The sequence below is a fragment of the Capra hircus genome, chromosome 2, assembly GCF_001704415.2.
Source record: "Capra hircus breed San Clemente chromosome 2, ASM170441v1, whole genome shotgun sequence".
NCBI lineage: Eukaryota > Metazoa > Chordata > Mammalia > Artiodactyla > Bovidae > Capra > Capra hircus.
In genome coordinates, this window is record NC_030809.1 from 5,639,745 (window position 1) to 5,653,978 (window position 14,234).

At 46.0% G+C, this 14,234-nt stretch overlaps 1 protein-coding gene across 4 annotated transcripts in view; it reads left to right on the top strand.

Moving 5' to 3' along the window:
• The window catches only part of ZBTB40 (zinc finger and BTB domain containing 40), a 77,296-nt gene that overhangs the window by 47,766 nt on the left and 15,296 nt on the right, over window positions 1–14,234 (top strand). For all 4 annotated transcript variants that reach the window (XM_013974543.2, XM_013974525.2, XM_013974530.2 and 1 more), the window contains 8 exons: window positions 2,167–2,356; window positions 2,955–3,112; window positions 7,002–7,194; window positions 9,646–9,782; window positions 10,193–10,394; window positions 10,762–10,895; window positions 12,526–12,694; window positions 13,002–13,460. In XM_013974543.2, coding sequence (XP_013829997.2) covers window positions 2,167–2,356; window positions 2,955–3,112; window positions 7,002–7,194; window positions 9,646–9,782; window positions 10,193–10,394; window positions 10,762–10,895; window positions 12,526–12,694; window positions 13,002–13,460 — 1,642 coding nt within the window. The remainder of the gene's footprint in view (window positions 1–2,166; window positions 2,357–2,954; window positions 3,113–7,001; window positions 7,195–9,645; window positions 9,783–10,192; window positions 10,395–10,761; window positions 10,896–12,525; window positions 12,695–13,001; window positions 13,461–14,234) is intronic.

Below are 14,234 nucleotides of genomic sequence, written 5' to 3' on the forward strand. Positions count from 1 at the left end.
TCGGGTGAACGAAAAGTGGCCTAGGATACAGTGAGATAGCTGTAGGCTGTTATCAACTACGGGCACGAGTAGGTCGGAGGGAAGGAGGGAGGAAGTGGAAAATAAAGAGGAAGAAGCCAGTTTAAAACTAAGGGTATGAACAATCGTGGATCTTTAGGAGATACCTGTTCCCATGTTCCTACGTTGAACGGATTTCTCTTAAACTTCAGCAGCTTTAAAGAATAAGCATCTATGCCCTCACGGATTCTGGGGGTCAGAAATCCAGGCACAGCTCAGCTGAGTCCCTGGCTCAGTGTCCCTCACGGAGCTGCCCTCAGGGTGTGAGCCTGGACTGCAGACGCGCCGAGGCTCAGCTGGGGACGTCTCTTCCTAAGCTCATTCATTTGTTTGTTGGCCAGGGACTGACTTTCTTGCCACGAGGGCCTCTCTCTTGGGCATCTCCTAGCATGGCAGCTTGCATCCCCCAGAGCAAAGACGCTGAGAGAGTCCACACAGGGGCGAGATGGCAGCCACAGTGACCCAGCCTCACGCTTGCCTGCTCACTACCTGGCCCCTATTCTTTTTCTTAGAAGCGAGTCACGAGGCTCAGCCAAGGGTGTGAAAACCTGGAGGCGGGCATACTAGGAGCCATTTCAGAGGCTGCCTGCCGCAGGTCCCTACTGCTGTCAAAGAAGAGGCGTTCTAAAGAGACTGTAGGCCAACTGCTAAAAGCCAGAAAGCCTGAATAAATGAGACCAAAGAGAATTAGGCGTTCAACCTGGTATCTTTATCTTATTTATTATTTTTAAAATAGAGACAAAATGATTTATATTTTGTTCATGAAAGTTGCTTATTCCAGTAAAATCTTAGTGTGGATTATGTATTTTATCTCTTTACTTTTGGAGATGGCCGAAAAACATAGAAACCTTTTTTTTTTTTTAAGTTAGCTTTATGCAGTCCTTTCTGATCAGGGATCAAGCTCGAGCAAACTTAAGAAACACAGAGTCTGACTCATTTACAATCCTGTTTATTTGGGAGGCAAGGAGATCAAGTCTCTCTAAACAATAATTTTAAACATGTAATTACTGTCAGAATATGTAATAACTGGGTGAACTTTGCCAGTGTACATATTCATGAGATCCTTTTGTGTTGTGTATATTGCTGTGTGTGTGTGTGTCTAGAAAACCTTAGATTTTTGTTCTCTAAAGGCTCTCCTTAGAAAACTATTTTCTTTTGTCGTATCAATACGAAAAAGCATGAGAGGTAGGTTGTAGTTTTGCCAAATAGGAATATAAAGATTATACATAATGCTATCCACATGAAATTAAGTTTTGATTACCACATTTTTCATTACTGCTGAGATAGAAATATTAATTCTGCCTTCCAGCTGGCCTTCCTCCCATCTGCCTGAGATGCTCAGTCGAATGTTAACATTGTTTATTTTACCCCTGGAGTTGTTGGCGTTTTAGGGCTCTAGGTTTAAAGAGTCGTGGAGGTAGGTTGGGTGTTAGGCATATAGTGCTGAGACCCCTGGAGGATTAGCCGTGTCCAGCAGACACTGTGGCTCTGGATTGAAACAGAGTTCAGGACAAGCACGCTGGTTTTCAGGGTTGTCTTCATAAAGCGACATGTGTGAGAGCTTTTCAAAAGGAGAGTGTATAAGGGAGAAAAAACAGAGTTGAGACCAGTCTCAGGTACTGCTTTTGGTTACGGATTTGAAAGAAGAGCCATCGAGGAAGGCAGAGAAAGAGTGTCCAGAAAGGCACTGGGCTGTGGACTTCCCTGGTGGCTCAGACGGTAAAGCGTCTGCCTGCAGTGCGGGAGACCTGGGTTCGATCCCTGGGTTGGGAAGATCCTCTGGAGAAGGAAATGGCAACCCACTCCAGTATTCTTGCCTGGAAAACCCCATGGTCAGAGGAGCCTGATAGGCTACAGTCCACGGGGTTGCAAAGAGTCGGACACAACTAAGCGACTTCGCTTCAGTTCAGAAAGACAAGTTCTTACCAAAACACTTCCAAAACACTTCTGTGTCAGGCAATCAGAGAATTGTGTTGGAAAAGCTATAGTAACATCAAATGTCATAGAAAGGCCATGTCACCCGGGATCATACTGTTGAGGGCCTGCTTGCCCAATCCAAGAAGCATAGGATTCCTGCCTCATCACTTTCTGGGCACTTGTGTTCCGCAGACCATAATGGGATGCCTTGAGGGAGAAGGACAATCAGCATTTCAGAGAATCCTGGATAAAGTGAGAAGTGAGAGCCTGGATGTTCAGACCGTTGTGTCCCTGTTGCGGCTGTACCAGGATTCCAATCCTGCAGTCAAGACAGCACTGTCAGACAGAAAGCCGGAGGCTGTAGAAGCAGTGCAGCCAAAAGGTAGGAGAAACCCCACCCACCTGAGTGACTGCATTTTGTTCTGGGAAGATGCTACAAAGCTTGCTCGAGTGATCCCATTTTTCAGTGGCTTATTATTAAGTGATTTGCACATAAATTTCTACCTGTAGTTCCAGAGGCTGCGTGTTAACATATACAAACTGAATTTGAGTTTTCATTTCTGCCCCCTAGTTAGCTAAATCTGACACCTTGAAGTTGCAGAATATCATCCGTGTTCTCCTGCCCTTCAAAAGCCACACATCCAAATCAGTGTTTGGCGTGCCCAGGGTGGACTGGTTTCCTGACAGCACGTAAAGGCTGAGGTTCCTCGTTTGGGTTAGGTACAAAGCGGTGGCCTTGCCAACCAGACGTTAACCTCTGGCTGGCTCTACCGCTTTGTGTTTCGACAGATAAATGAAACATTTTCCCTTTCATAGAAGAGTTTAAACGGAATAATAAAGTATTTTCCTCTCCAAAAAGAGATTCTGTGTTCGGGTGCTCAGAACAGGCTGAGAATCACTTTACTATTCTGTTAGATCTCTCTTGACAAACCACACTGTCATTTTCTTCAAATTGACTAGCTTCCCTTGTCCGTCTCCAGCTCTTTCTCCCCCAGGGAGCACAGAGGAGGGAAAGACCTTGTCTGTTCTGTTACTGGAACACAAAGAGGACCTGATCCGGTGTGTAACACAGCTGAGACCCATTTTGGAGTTCCTGGAAACAGTGGAAGAGGAATTCCTGCCTGGCTCTGAGAAAAGGGTAACTGTCCAGTGTCTCTTGCTCCCTCCTGAACTCATGTGACACTTATTTTTAAGCCTCTCTTGTGGCACAGAGCACCTTTCCCCTTGCAGTATTTCTTCACATGCTACACGGTAAGCGCCTGAAAGCTCGGGTTCTTACTTCACGCCTCCTGTATCCCCTGCGTCTTTAGATGCATGGACGGATGGCTGTCCCTGCTCTGACTCCGTAAGATTCTGACTCCGTAACTCTTTTGCCCCCAAAAGAGTTAGGTATGTGTGTGTTGAGGCACATTTCTAATTATTATGACACTTTTTACAGAAATGGTAACACTGTTCATCTTTAGTGATGAAGTCACTAAAGTAAGTAAGTACTAAAGTAAAGAAGTCACAATTGGGAAAGTAAGCAGAAAGGAGAAAACCTAAACCTCCCAGCATCTCAGCAGTCAGAGATCGTCACTGCTAACATTTTGGAGCCCGTGCTCCCGCTTTGCTTGTCTAAATCACGCTGGGACGGGAGTATCATATAGTTTTGTGAGTTCATTTCCTAACTGAATATATTGTGAGTGTATTTCCGTGCCTACAGTATGGATCATGGTAGCTGTATGCTGTTCGAGTGGCTGTACCATGACTCTCTGATGCTTCCCTGCTGAGCACCCTTGTCTTATTTTTTGCTGGTCCAGTATTTTGCGCTTGTAAACGATGCTGCCCGGGTCATTTTGCACATAGGTCTTCGCATACATCTCAGATTATTTTCTCAGAGGAATCTCTAAGAAGTGAGATTTCGGAAGAGAGAGTGTCAAGCTTTTCAAGTGTTTGATCTATATTGCCAAATTGCCCTTCAGGAAGGTTGTACCAATTTGCTCTCCCACCAGCCAGCTGCTAAAATCCTCATAAAACTGCTGGCATGACTTCTCAAGCCAACTAGATAACTGTATTTGTTGGTGTTATCGATTTCAACTTTGTGCTAAAAATATTTTGATATTGGGAAGGAAGAAATAGGGAGATAGAACTTAAGTGCCATCAAACTGTGGAAAGTGGTTTAACTGTTCAGGAGAGAAAATGTTTATGAACCTTGGTGTGATGGCTGAGTATTGGATTGACAGTGAGGCAATGGATCCTAGATTTTCTGATTCTCGACGATATTGCATTGCCATTTTTTTCATATACAATGGGAAAACTTTTCATCTCAAAATTGTATTTTGAAGATTATATTTTTAAAAATTTAACTCCTTTGAACTTCTTGAGAAAGATGATATGCACACAGGATAAGATTAAACCCCTGTTTTCTCCTTAGACTTCAGATTAAGTGTAATTTTAGGCACTCAGTTTAAGTAAGTTGCTTCTAGCTCTAGAAGTGCCCCATTCCTTGTTTAGTGATTTCATTCAGTTACTCATTCAAACCTTTTCCTCATTAGCTAGATTGAATGTGTCCTCTGAGCTGTTTCATTATCTTGGTAAAGTAGCACTTCCAGGTAGAGCCCACGCTCAGCCTCACTCTCCGCAGCCCGGCAGGCCACACCGTCATTGTCTTCTGTCACTTTCGGTTTGCTTGACAGAAAGGGCTGAAGCAGAAGAACTTAAATTAGTTATAAATCACAAAAACACTTCTTAGGATTGGGGTTCCACCAGAGCTTCATTAAGCTACTCTTTCTCGCTAAAATTGAAGGAGCGTCATAAGGCAGGAGTGCAGAGGTGGACGTCGATCACATAGGCACAGTGTTTTCATACCATCGGGAACGTGCTGTTTCGGGCCTTTGGAACTTCCTCTCTTCTGGAGTGATGCTAATCACGGGTACCACGGCCCTTCTGCAAACATGCCTTGGGCTCTGTAAGAAGTGGTAGATAGGCATTTCTTCAGGCTTGGAGACAGATACAGAAATAGTGATTACTATAGCTGCCATGCATTTATTGTTTCCTGTGTGCCAAGCAACGTGCTGAGGACCTTTTAAGCCTTATTGAATTCTACCCTTGTAGTAACTTTATGGGGGGAAAAGAAAGTGAAAGTGAAGTTGCTCAGTCGTGTCCGACTCTTTGCGACCCCATAGATAGTAGCCTACCAGGCTCCTCCATCCACAGGATTTTTCAGGTGAGGGAACTGGAATGGGTTGCCATTTCCCATATTACCCTAATTTAAAGATGAAGAAACAGAAGCTTTAGAAGTGTGAGCAGTGCACCCAAAGGCACAGTTGCTTGGGGCCAGCACGGGAAGCCAGACTTCTAAACAAAGCACATCTGGGGCGTCCCTGCTGGTCCGGTGGCTAACGTTTCCCCTTCCAATGAAGGGGTGCCAGTTTGATAGCTGGTTGGGGAGCTAAGATCCTACATGCCCCCTGGCCAAGAAACCGAAACATAAAACAGAAACAAGATTGTAGCAAATTCAGTAAAGACTTTAAAAATGGTCCACATTAAAAAAGATTTCTTAATCCCCTGTGCATCTTGGTTCCTATTAATATTGGTAACCACTGTCATTTACTAGCAATCACTTGTCCTAGGAGTTAGGCTTGGCTCTACAAATGGGAACTTCATTTTAGAGAATCCTCATAACAACTATGTAAGAGTTGGTATTGTTATTTTCTTTTGCAGATGAGGAAATTAAGGTTTAAAGACTTAAATAACTTGCCCAAGGTCACAGAGGACATACATTTTAGAACTTGGTTTTAAACTAGGCCTGTCTGGCTTAGCAGTTCCTTCTCACTCTTACCAGTATCCGCCCGCCTCATTTTGGATCAGGTTATCGCTTAGGATCTAAGAAGTAACATGGAAATCAGAATAGCTTTTAGATACAAGCCCTTATTTCAAATTATGTCTCATTTAGTAGATAGAAATGTGATATGTATGAGACCTTCGTGTTCTATACGGACAAGAAATATGACAACTTAATTTATTAATATATATGCATGCCTTTCATGGATATAATACTCCTTTTACATATATAACACCAATTTGGTTTTATACCTGAATTTATTATTTTTAAAATGGGAGTAATTTGATAGTGGCATCCTCTGACATGCAACAATGACTGATCTGCCTAACTCTTTCCCCTGAGAGCTGGCATTTTCCCAAAGGAAACCTCAGGATTCAGTTACTGTGAACCTATAGACTACATGTACTGAAATAATCCCCAAAGTCATCCACAAGAACCAAGTTATATAGAGTGAATTGCAGCCCATGAAGAATTAGTTCTGTAGCTGTAAAGTAACTGTCGGGGATTTGGCTTTTCACCCTTTTGCTGGAGCCCTGTGCCCTGTTAACTCAGAGAACCCTCTAGCACACCAGGGAAGAACCAGTGGGTAGAACCGTGGGGTGATGCCTAGAACTGGTACCTGTGGCCACTGGGGAGGAGAGGGGCAATGAGGAACCCACAAGGAAAATAATCCGGAAGTGCACTTTAGATCTGTTATTTCGGAGACCAGACGAACAAAGTATCTGGATGTTCAAATTGCTGTATCAGTAAAGGAAGGAAAGTAACAGAATTGCTCTGAACTTGCAACTTCTGGCCACTTTATTGAATAAAACGGGAAAACACTGTAGCCATGTTTATTAATTGGAGTCGATTTCTCCATCTTAGTGTCTGAACAGACTCTGTCTAAAGCTTTGATGTAAACTGCTCGCTCTGTCACGTAGGCCTAGCATAAGAATATTTTTGCACAATGCAGTGAGGCAAAGAACATGCACAGCCCTGCAGCTGAAAGAGAAGGATTTCCATAGAGCTGTTTATTTGGAGAAAGCTTTGGATTTTACTGAAACAGAATAAGGAAGAGACTGTGACAGCTAGCTCTAGAGATGAGCAGGAGAAGACCTGGAGATGGGGCAGCCTGTAATGCGGTCTTGCTGGGCTTTCCAGTGGTGTGTCAGACACACTTAGAATTGCCAGTAACTGGTGTCGGGTTGATTGCTCGCCACTGCAGGTGATTCTGAATTGCTGTGAGGGCCGAACACCCAAGGAGACAATAGAAAATTTGTTGCACAGAATGTCTGAAGAGAAGACCCCGAGTGCTGAGAGTCTGGTAAAACTGCTGCAGGCTGTGAAGATGGCGTTCCCCGACTTGGGCCTTCTGCTGGAGAACTTGCAGAAATCAGCCGCTTTGCCGAGCACCACAGGTATAAGTTCATTATTGACTCTCTGGACTGGCATCACTGTTAACAGAAAACGATAGCTTAAAACTCCCCATTTGGCTCCTCACTGGGGAGATAAGACAGTGTTAGGAAAGGCCATTGTGATAGAGAAACTTGCCATCTCCCATCAGTGATTCTCAGTGTTCCTGCAGTTAGGATTGGAAATCCGAGAATTTCTTCTCCATTAAACTCCCCTGTGATGTTCCCCTGGTTCAGGGTTTACGAAAGTACGGCTTTCCCGGGGCTGAACGCCTGTGGAGCAGATGGGTTCACAGACATGAGCAGCAGGAACTCACTTCCCGACGCCCTCACGCCCACTGGAGTGCTGGCTGCTTCCAGCAGTGCCCAGAGTGGACCACCCCTCGTGTCCAGCCAGTTTGGGTTAATGGGCCCACATCCCATCCTTTAGAAAAACAACCCAGCGCTAGCCAATCCCACTCCCACCCCCCACCCCCACCCCACCTCCCATCCCAGAGCATTTGAGACTGAGATGGGTTTCAGAAAAAGGTATTTGGGAAGTGAGACAACTTTTTTACTAGCTGATAGAAATAACATATCCTTATACAAACCTGAACCGTTCAAAAAATAAAGAAGGAAAGAACCTCAAATCCCACTTGATGATGTCAGTATTAACACATTCTGTCGCATTATTTTAACAGTGTTGAGATACTCTACTGCATTTTATCATTTCCCCCACCTAACAGTGTAACCTAAACATTCTCCAGATTTCAGAATGCTCCCTAGAGTTCTGGACTCTTTTTTTAAGGCTGTATAGTTTCCACCATCAGGATACATAGGCCGTTTTGCCTGTGCCCGTATCCAGGAGCACATGTAACCTAACGGCGGAGTCTGGCAAGATTCCCAGGGTTTGCATCCTGCCTTCTTTGGTAGCTGTGTGATGCTGAGTAAGTGACTTAACCCTTCTGAACCTCATTCTTTCCTCCATGAGATAGGGGTGAGAAGGGTACCTACTCCTTCATTTTCATGGCTACTATGAGATAATATGTAAACATTGAGCCCAAAGCTCAGCACATAATTTTGTCCTTGTCTAGTTGCCAAGTCATGTCAGACTCTGCAACCCCATGGACTACAGCTTGCCAGGCTTCCCTGTCCCTCACCATGTCCTGGAGTTTGCCCAGGTTCATGTCCATTGAGTCAGTGATGCCATCCAACCCTCTCATCCTCTGTTGCCCTCTTCTCCTTCTGCCTTCAATATTTTCTAGCATCAGGGTCTTTTCCAATGAGTTGGCTGTTTGCTATCAGGTGGCCAAAGTATTGGAGCTTCAGCTTCAGCATCAGTCCTTCCAAAGAGTACTCAGGGTTGATTTCCTTTAAGGTTGACTAATTGGATCTCCTTGCTTTCCAAAGGACTCTCAAGAGTCTTCTCCAACACCACAGTTTGAAAGTGTCAATTCATCAGCACCAATGGCAACCCACTCCAGTATTCTTGCCTGGAGAATCCCATGGACGGAGGAGCTTGGTGGGCTACAGTCCACAGGTCGCAAAGAGTCAGACACGACTGAGCGACTTCACTTCACTTCACTACACTTCCACCTTCTTTATGGTCCAGCTCCACATCCGTACAAGGCTAGTGGGAAAACCACAGGCTTCAGTACACACATGATAGGCACTCAGTAAATGTTAGTTATCTTCTTCATCATCATCATCTCAAGTTTCTTAGTGGCAAATATCTTTTTTTTAATTGGAGGGTAATTGCTTTACAATATTGTGCTGGCTTTTGCCATACATCAACGTGAATCAGCCACAGATATACATAGTGACAGAAATCTTTGTACACTTTTTTTTTTTTTTTTTGCCTTCAGATCATTTCTTAAGGCTAGATTCCCAGAAGTGGAGTTACTGGGCCAGAGAGAATAAATTTTTAAATATCTGCAAAGCTAAAGGGAATGCCTGATAGTTTTGATTTTTCTTTGCTTTCAAATAAATACGACCTCTTGAAAGAGAGCCGCTAACAGATTGGCTCCGAGGGCATCCAAACAGAAGGATGGGTCAGCTTCGCTACCGCACTCGCGACTCCTGCCTGCCTGTACTTGGGATCACCACGTGGATGCTTTACCTCAGGCCTGATGGATAATATCCCTTGAATCTGTACATCTGAATCTCTTACAAGTGCAGCCTTCTAATTACCCCCCTGTTGAGCAATCACTAGCTTCTCCCACTGGGCGCTAACTTTCAAAGTGCTGGTGGGTTTTGTGGCCCTGCAGCAGTGAGTGATTAAGTGTAGCCCAGAGGAGACGTGAGCACATGCGTGTGAGGCCCCATGCCGGGAGCTGCAGTCGTGCTCCAAAGGAGACCAGGCTCCCACACCGATCTGCTCCTCCGCCTGCATTTGCAACTCCCCTCACGTCACCTGGAAGAAGCCCTTAAGGAGGCTTTGTCGCATCAAACGTTGTTGTTTTGCTAATATCCTTACAGCCCAAGCAAACCCTGATGATTATGGGATTGAACTATTGAGACGGTATCATGAGAACCTCTCTGAGATTTTCACAGACAACCAGATGTTACTAAGAATGATCCCACACGTGAAGAGCATAGTCCCTGGAGAAAAAGAGGTAAGAGAGAGGGAGGAAGGGTGGGCATAATGAGAGAGAAGGGAAAAGATGAACATATATATTTTGTTTGTTTGTTTGTTTAATACATATTCTATATAAGCACCACAGCCATGTTGAGAAGTGATGGGCTAGGAAGTCAGCAGAGAAGGAGAAATAGAAGGCAATTGCGTTTCTAAGGCAGAGTGACAAGTAGGGTAGTTGTAATGTCTGCAGTGGTAAAAGGAAGGGCTTTCCAAGAGGAATGGAAAACCATCTCATGCATCAACATCTCTCAGGTTGAAGGAGGTGAAGGATGTTGAAAAACTCCCAAGAAATACATTCACTGTGATGCAGCGCCCAGACGCGCAGTTCTGTAGCTGGACCGCCAGCTAGAAAGGGCCTTACGTGTGTGTCTGTGCTGCGTCCTGAAGGTCATGGAGAAGCTTGTGAGACGTGGCACTGGTTCTGGTGGTTTCCATGCTCTGATGTCAGCAGTTCTGGAGAAGCACACGGTGTCTGCAGCGGCCATCTGGCAACTGCTCCTGGTGGCTCAGGAGATGAAGCCCTGCCCGTTGAGTCTGCTCATGGAGGAGATACGAAGGGAGCCCGGCGCTAACGCTTTCTTCCGGGCAGGTAGGGTGTCAGGGACTCTGTGCTCACTTTGCCCCTCCAGAGGTTATTGTCAGTCTTGCCAGAAAATAGAGCTCTCTTTCAGTCTTCCACATCCCAACCAGTAGAAGTGAGGACCAGCAGTTTTGTTCAAGGAAATGGGAGTTTGTAAACCTTTTAAAGTAAAATATGGGCAGTTATTCTACACTGCTATTAATAATATCGTTTCTCCCACTTCAGTGCTGTTTGCCATTCCCCCACCCCCGGCCCCCGCCAAGGTGGGAGCCAGATAAAATAGATTCTCATGCTAGAGAATTGAGTTGAGAAAAGGTGAAAGGGGAAAATGGAGCTCAGAGTTCTGCTCATGATTTTTCAATCCTTCTTTGTTCAGTGATGACCCCAGAAAGTGCTGCCTTCGAGACCATCCTGAGGCATCACAGGTTGATCCTAGAGGCCATCCAGCAAACAGCTCAACTCAAGTGCCTGGCCTCAGAGGAAGAGCAGCTGGCAGAGACCGTGAAAGAGGTGCACTGGGGATGAAAACGCAGCGTCTGGGGGAGTTCTACAGCATTGGTGCCCAGGACTGTGTTCTCTCCTAGGGGAGAAACCAGCTCCTGTTTAGCGACTGCTGTGGGCGGGCCGGGGCCCAGCGGCATTTGTCACGCTTTTGTGCTTAATCCTCCCAACTCTGCGTGGCAGGTGCTGTCACCCACGTTTTACAGATAAGGGACCTGGGGCTCCGAGGGGTCGATGGCAGATCCAGGATGTGCCAGCCGGTCAGAGAAGCAGTTGGGATTGGAACGCAGGTTCAGGTGACTCAGATGCAGGTTGAGTCTGATTGCAGACTGAACCTAGGAAACTCAGAGGGAACCGTGATACTCTCCAGTCACATGTTCTAAAAAGCAACTTTCTTCAGAGGAAGAAAAGTAAAATTGGTCTTATTACACGCTCTATTCTGGCTTCTAGAAAGAGCCAAAATAAACATAGAAAGAACAAAGCTTTTGCCCATATGGGGTAGCAAATAGTGCCAACTCATTTTCTGTAAGGCTTCTCGCAATGTGGCCAGCATCCCAGAAAAACCAGGTGGGTATGGCGGGGGGAATTCACGGATGTTCATCCCAGGATCGTGTGCATCTTGAGTGCAAAAGAATCATAAAGGAACATGAAATTTAGCTACAGATTCACCTATGGTGCTTTTTGATCCAGATGGGTGTGGCTGTGGTGTGTAGAAGGGCAGTTTCTAACCCTCCACACAGGTGACAGCCCCACCTTGGTCTGACTCTCAGATGGGCAGAAGATGGCACACGTTTCTGTGGGGCTTCAGAGGAGAGATCCGTCTGCTAGACCCTCTCCAGCATGCCTCGCACTTCAGAGACGGGACTTCTGCCGTTGATCAGTTTTAGCCTCACTAATTGGTCTCATGCCTGCCTCCAGGGACATCAGGTTTATTTAGACAGACTTGAAAAGAGCAGAAATAAAATATCCCCCAAAATGAAAATTCCATTTGGCCATCTGCGGATGGTTTAGTTTTATTTCCCAGCATACTGATTCTTTCAGCTGATAGCTCTAACATTCTGAGAGGGTGGCTTTGAAATAATATTCTTGGCCTCTTTAAAGCCCCTATTTGAACCTTCTTTAAAAAGCTGAGTTTCTTTATGAAAGAAAATGATGTTTAAAAGGGTACATCTAAGTATCTAAAAATGTGGAGCCTGCACTGATCATGCAGAATTGCTTCCCGACACTGAGACCATTGTATACAATGAAAAATTATCTCAGTCTTCAAGACAGAAATGCCAACAGCCACATCCTATAGCTCTCCCCAAGCATTTGATACTGAGATCTGGAAAAGTTCTTTAGGAGACTCCTGCTTTCTGAGAAGATATTTCTCATAGAAAATCGTCAACGATGCCTTGCTCGCACCTTTGCATTTTCACAGTGGTCTTCACATGTGTCTCCTGGTTTAAATTTTGTGAATTTCCCTACACTTGGAGAAAAGGGGAGGCGGGGCTCTCTGCTATATGTATAGCGAGAAATGTGTTATTTGTTATAGATGGGGCAATGCCTCTCTGAAATTAGCTTTGTTTTCTAAATTGAAAACCATAGAGAAAATCTGCTGATGTTAACCACAAACCTTGGTCTCGTGGTATTCATTTAGATTCTGAGCAGCTCCTCTGAGACAGCCAGCCCCGAAGCTTCCCTGGGAGCACTGCTGAGCAGAGCCGCGGAAAAATCCATCTCAGCCACTGAAATATGTCAGCTCCTGTGCAGCATCCACAGATCCTCCCCAGGCCTGCAGCCCGTCATGCAGGAGTTAGCGTGCACTGGTAAGAAATGGTGGGTGGGGTCCTGTTCGGCCCCCAGCTCGTCTCCTTGTTGGAGAGAAGAGGCAGCAGTTCAAGGACGAGTTCATCCATCACTACCTTATTTATTCTGTGTGCTCGTGAATACTTAGAGAAGTCACAGACCATAGATCTAATTTGTGTTTGTCGGAGAGAAGCGATGACAATGATATTTCATTAGAGTTTGATGAGGGTCCTAAGTAGTTTCCAGTCTCCCCCAAAGAAGGAAAGTTAGAAAGCGAAGTAGAAGCCAGGAGAATTCCCAGAGCCATGCGGTCTCTCTCCTGCACAGGTTTCCTCACTCAGGAAAGGGGAGAGGAGGAAAGGTGGACAGGTAGTGGTAAACTTCACTCTGAAGGCAAGGACGGAGCAGGTGAAAAGCCAGCTGGAGAAGACTGCCAGCCTGGAAACCAGGACGGTCAAGGAGAGACGGCCGCCTTGCCCGAACAACAGGAGAAAGACGCGCCCACCTCCCCAGACTCGGCCAAGAAGAGCTTCGTCTGTAAGGCCTGCGACAAGAGCTTTCACTTCTATTGCCGCCTCAAGGTGCACATGAAGCGCTGCCGGGTGGCCAAGAGCAGGCAGGTGCAGTGCACGGAGTGCAGCGAGACCAAGGACTCCAAGAAGGAGCTGGAGAAGCATCAGCTGGAGGCCCACGGCGTGGGCGGAGAGCCCAGCGTCCCCAGGAAGAAGAAGAGGAGGCTCCCGGTGACCTGTGACCTCTGTGGGCGAGAGTTTGCTCATGCCTCAGGTACGTTCAGGAAGGCGTGGTCACAGAGGATGATGATTCAGACACAGTGAGCCCCCTACATACGAACGACTCCTGTTCTGAGAGCACGTGCATTAAGTCCAGCACAGTTAGCCCAGGTACCCCACTAACAGGATCGGCTGTGTAGTCCTGTATTATAATGGGTTTATAATACTTTTCACACAAACAGTACATAAAAAACAAACAGAAAACATCTTAAATCTTACAGTACAGTACCTTGAAAAATGCAGTAATCCAGTTCAGCAGCTGGCATACAGGGGCACGTTCGCATCTTTGAAAGTTCGCGACCCGAAGAATTGTATGTAAGGCACTTACTGTGTTGTAGTTTGGATTCCAGGCCTTGCCTCCAGAATATGGGAAGGACTGTGTAAGTGCTTAGAAAATACAGCGGAGGCAGGGGACAGTTTTGAGAAGAGCAGGAGCTTGGGAATCGGCATCCTGAGCTTGCATGTCCCCCTCTGTGAAATAGGTGCCCTGCTTAACACCCACTGTTTTGGATTGTTATGAAGACTTAGGGCCTCCCTGGTGGCTCAGCTGGTAAAGAATCCGCCTGCAGTGCGCAAGACCTGGGTTCTTTCCCTGGGTTGGGAAGATCCCCTGGAGAAGGGCAAGGCTCCCCACTCCAGTCTTCTGGCCTGGAGAATCCCATGGGCTGTACAGTTCATGGGGTCGCAAAGAGTCGGACACGACTGAGCGACGTTTCGCTTTCATGGAGATTTAAGACAGTGTAGCTGAAACACCTGGAGCAGTGCCTTC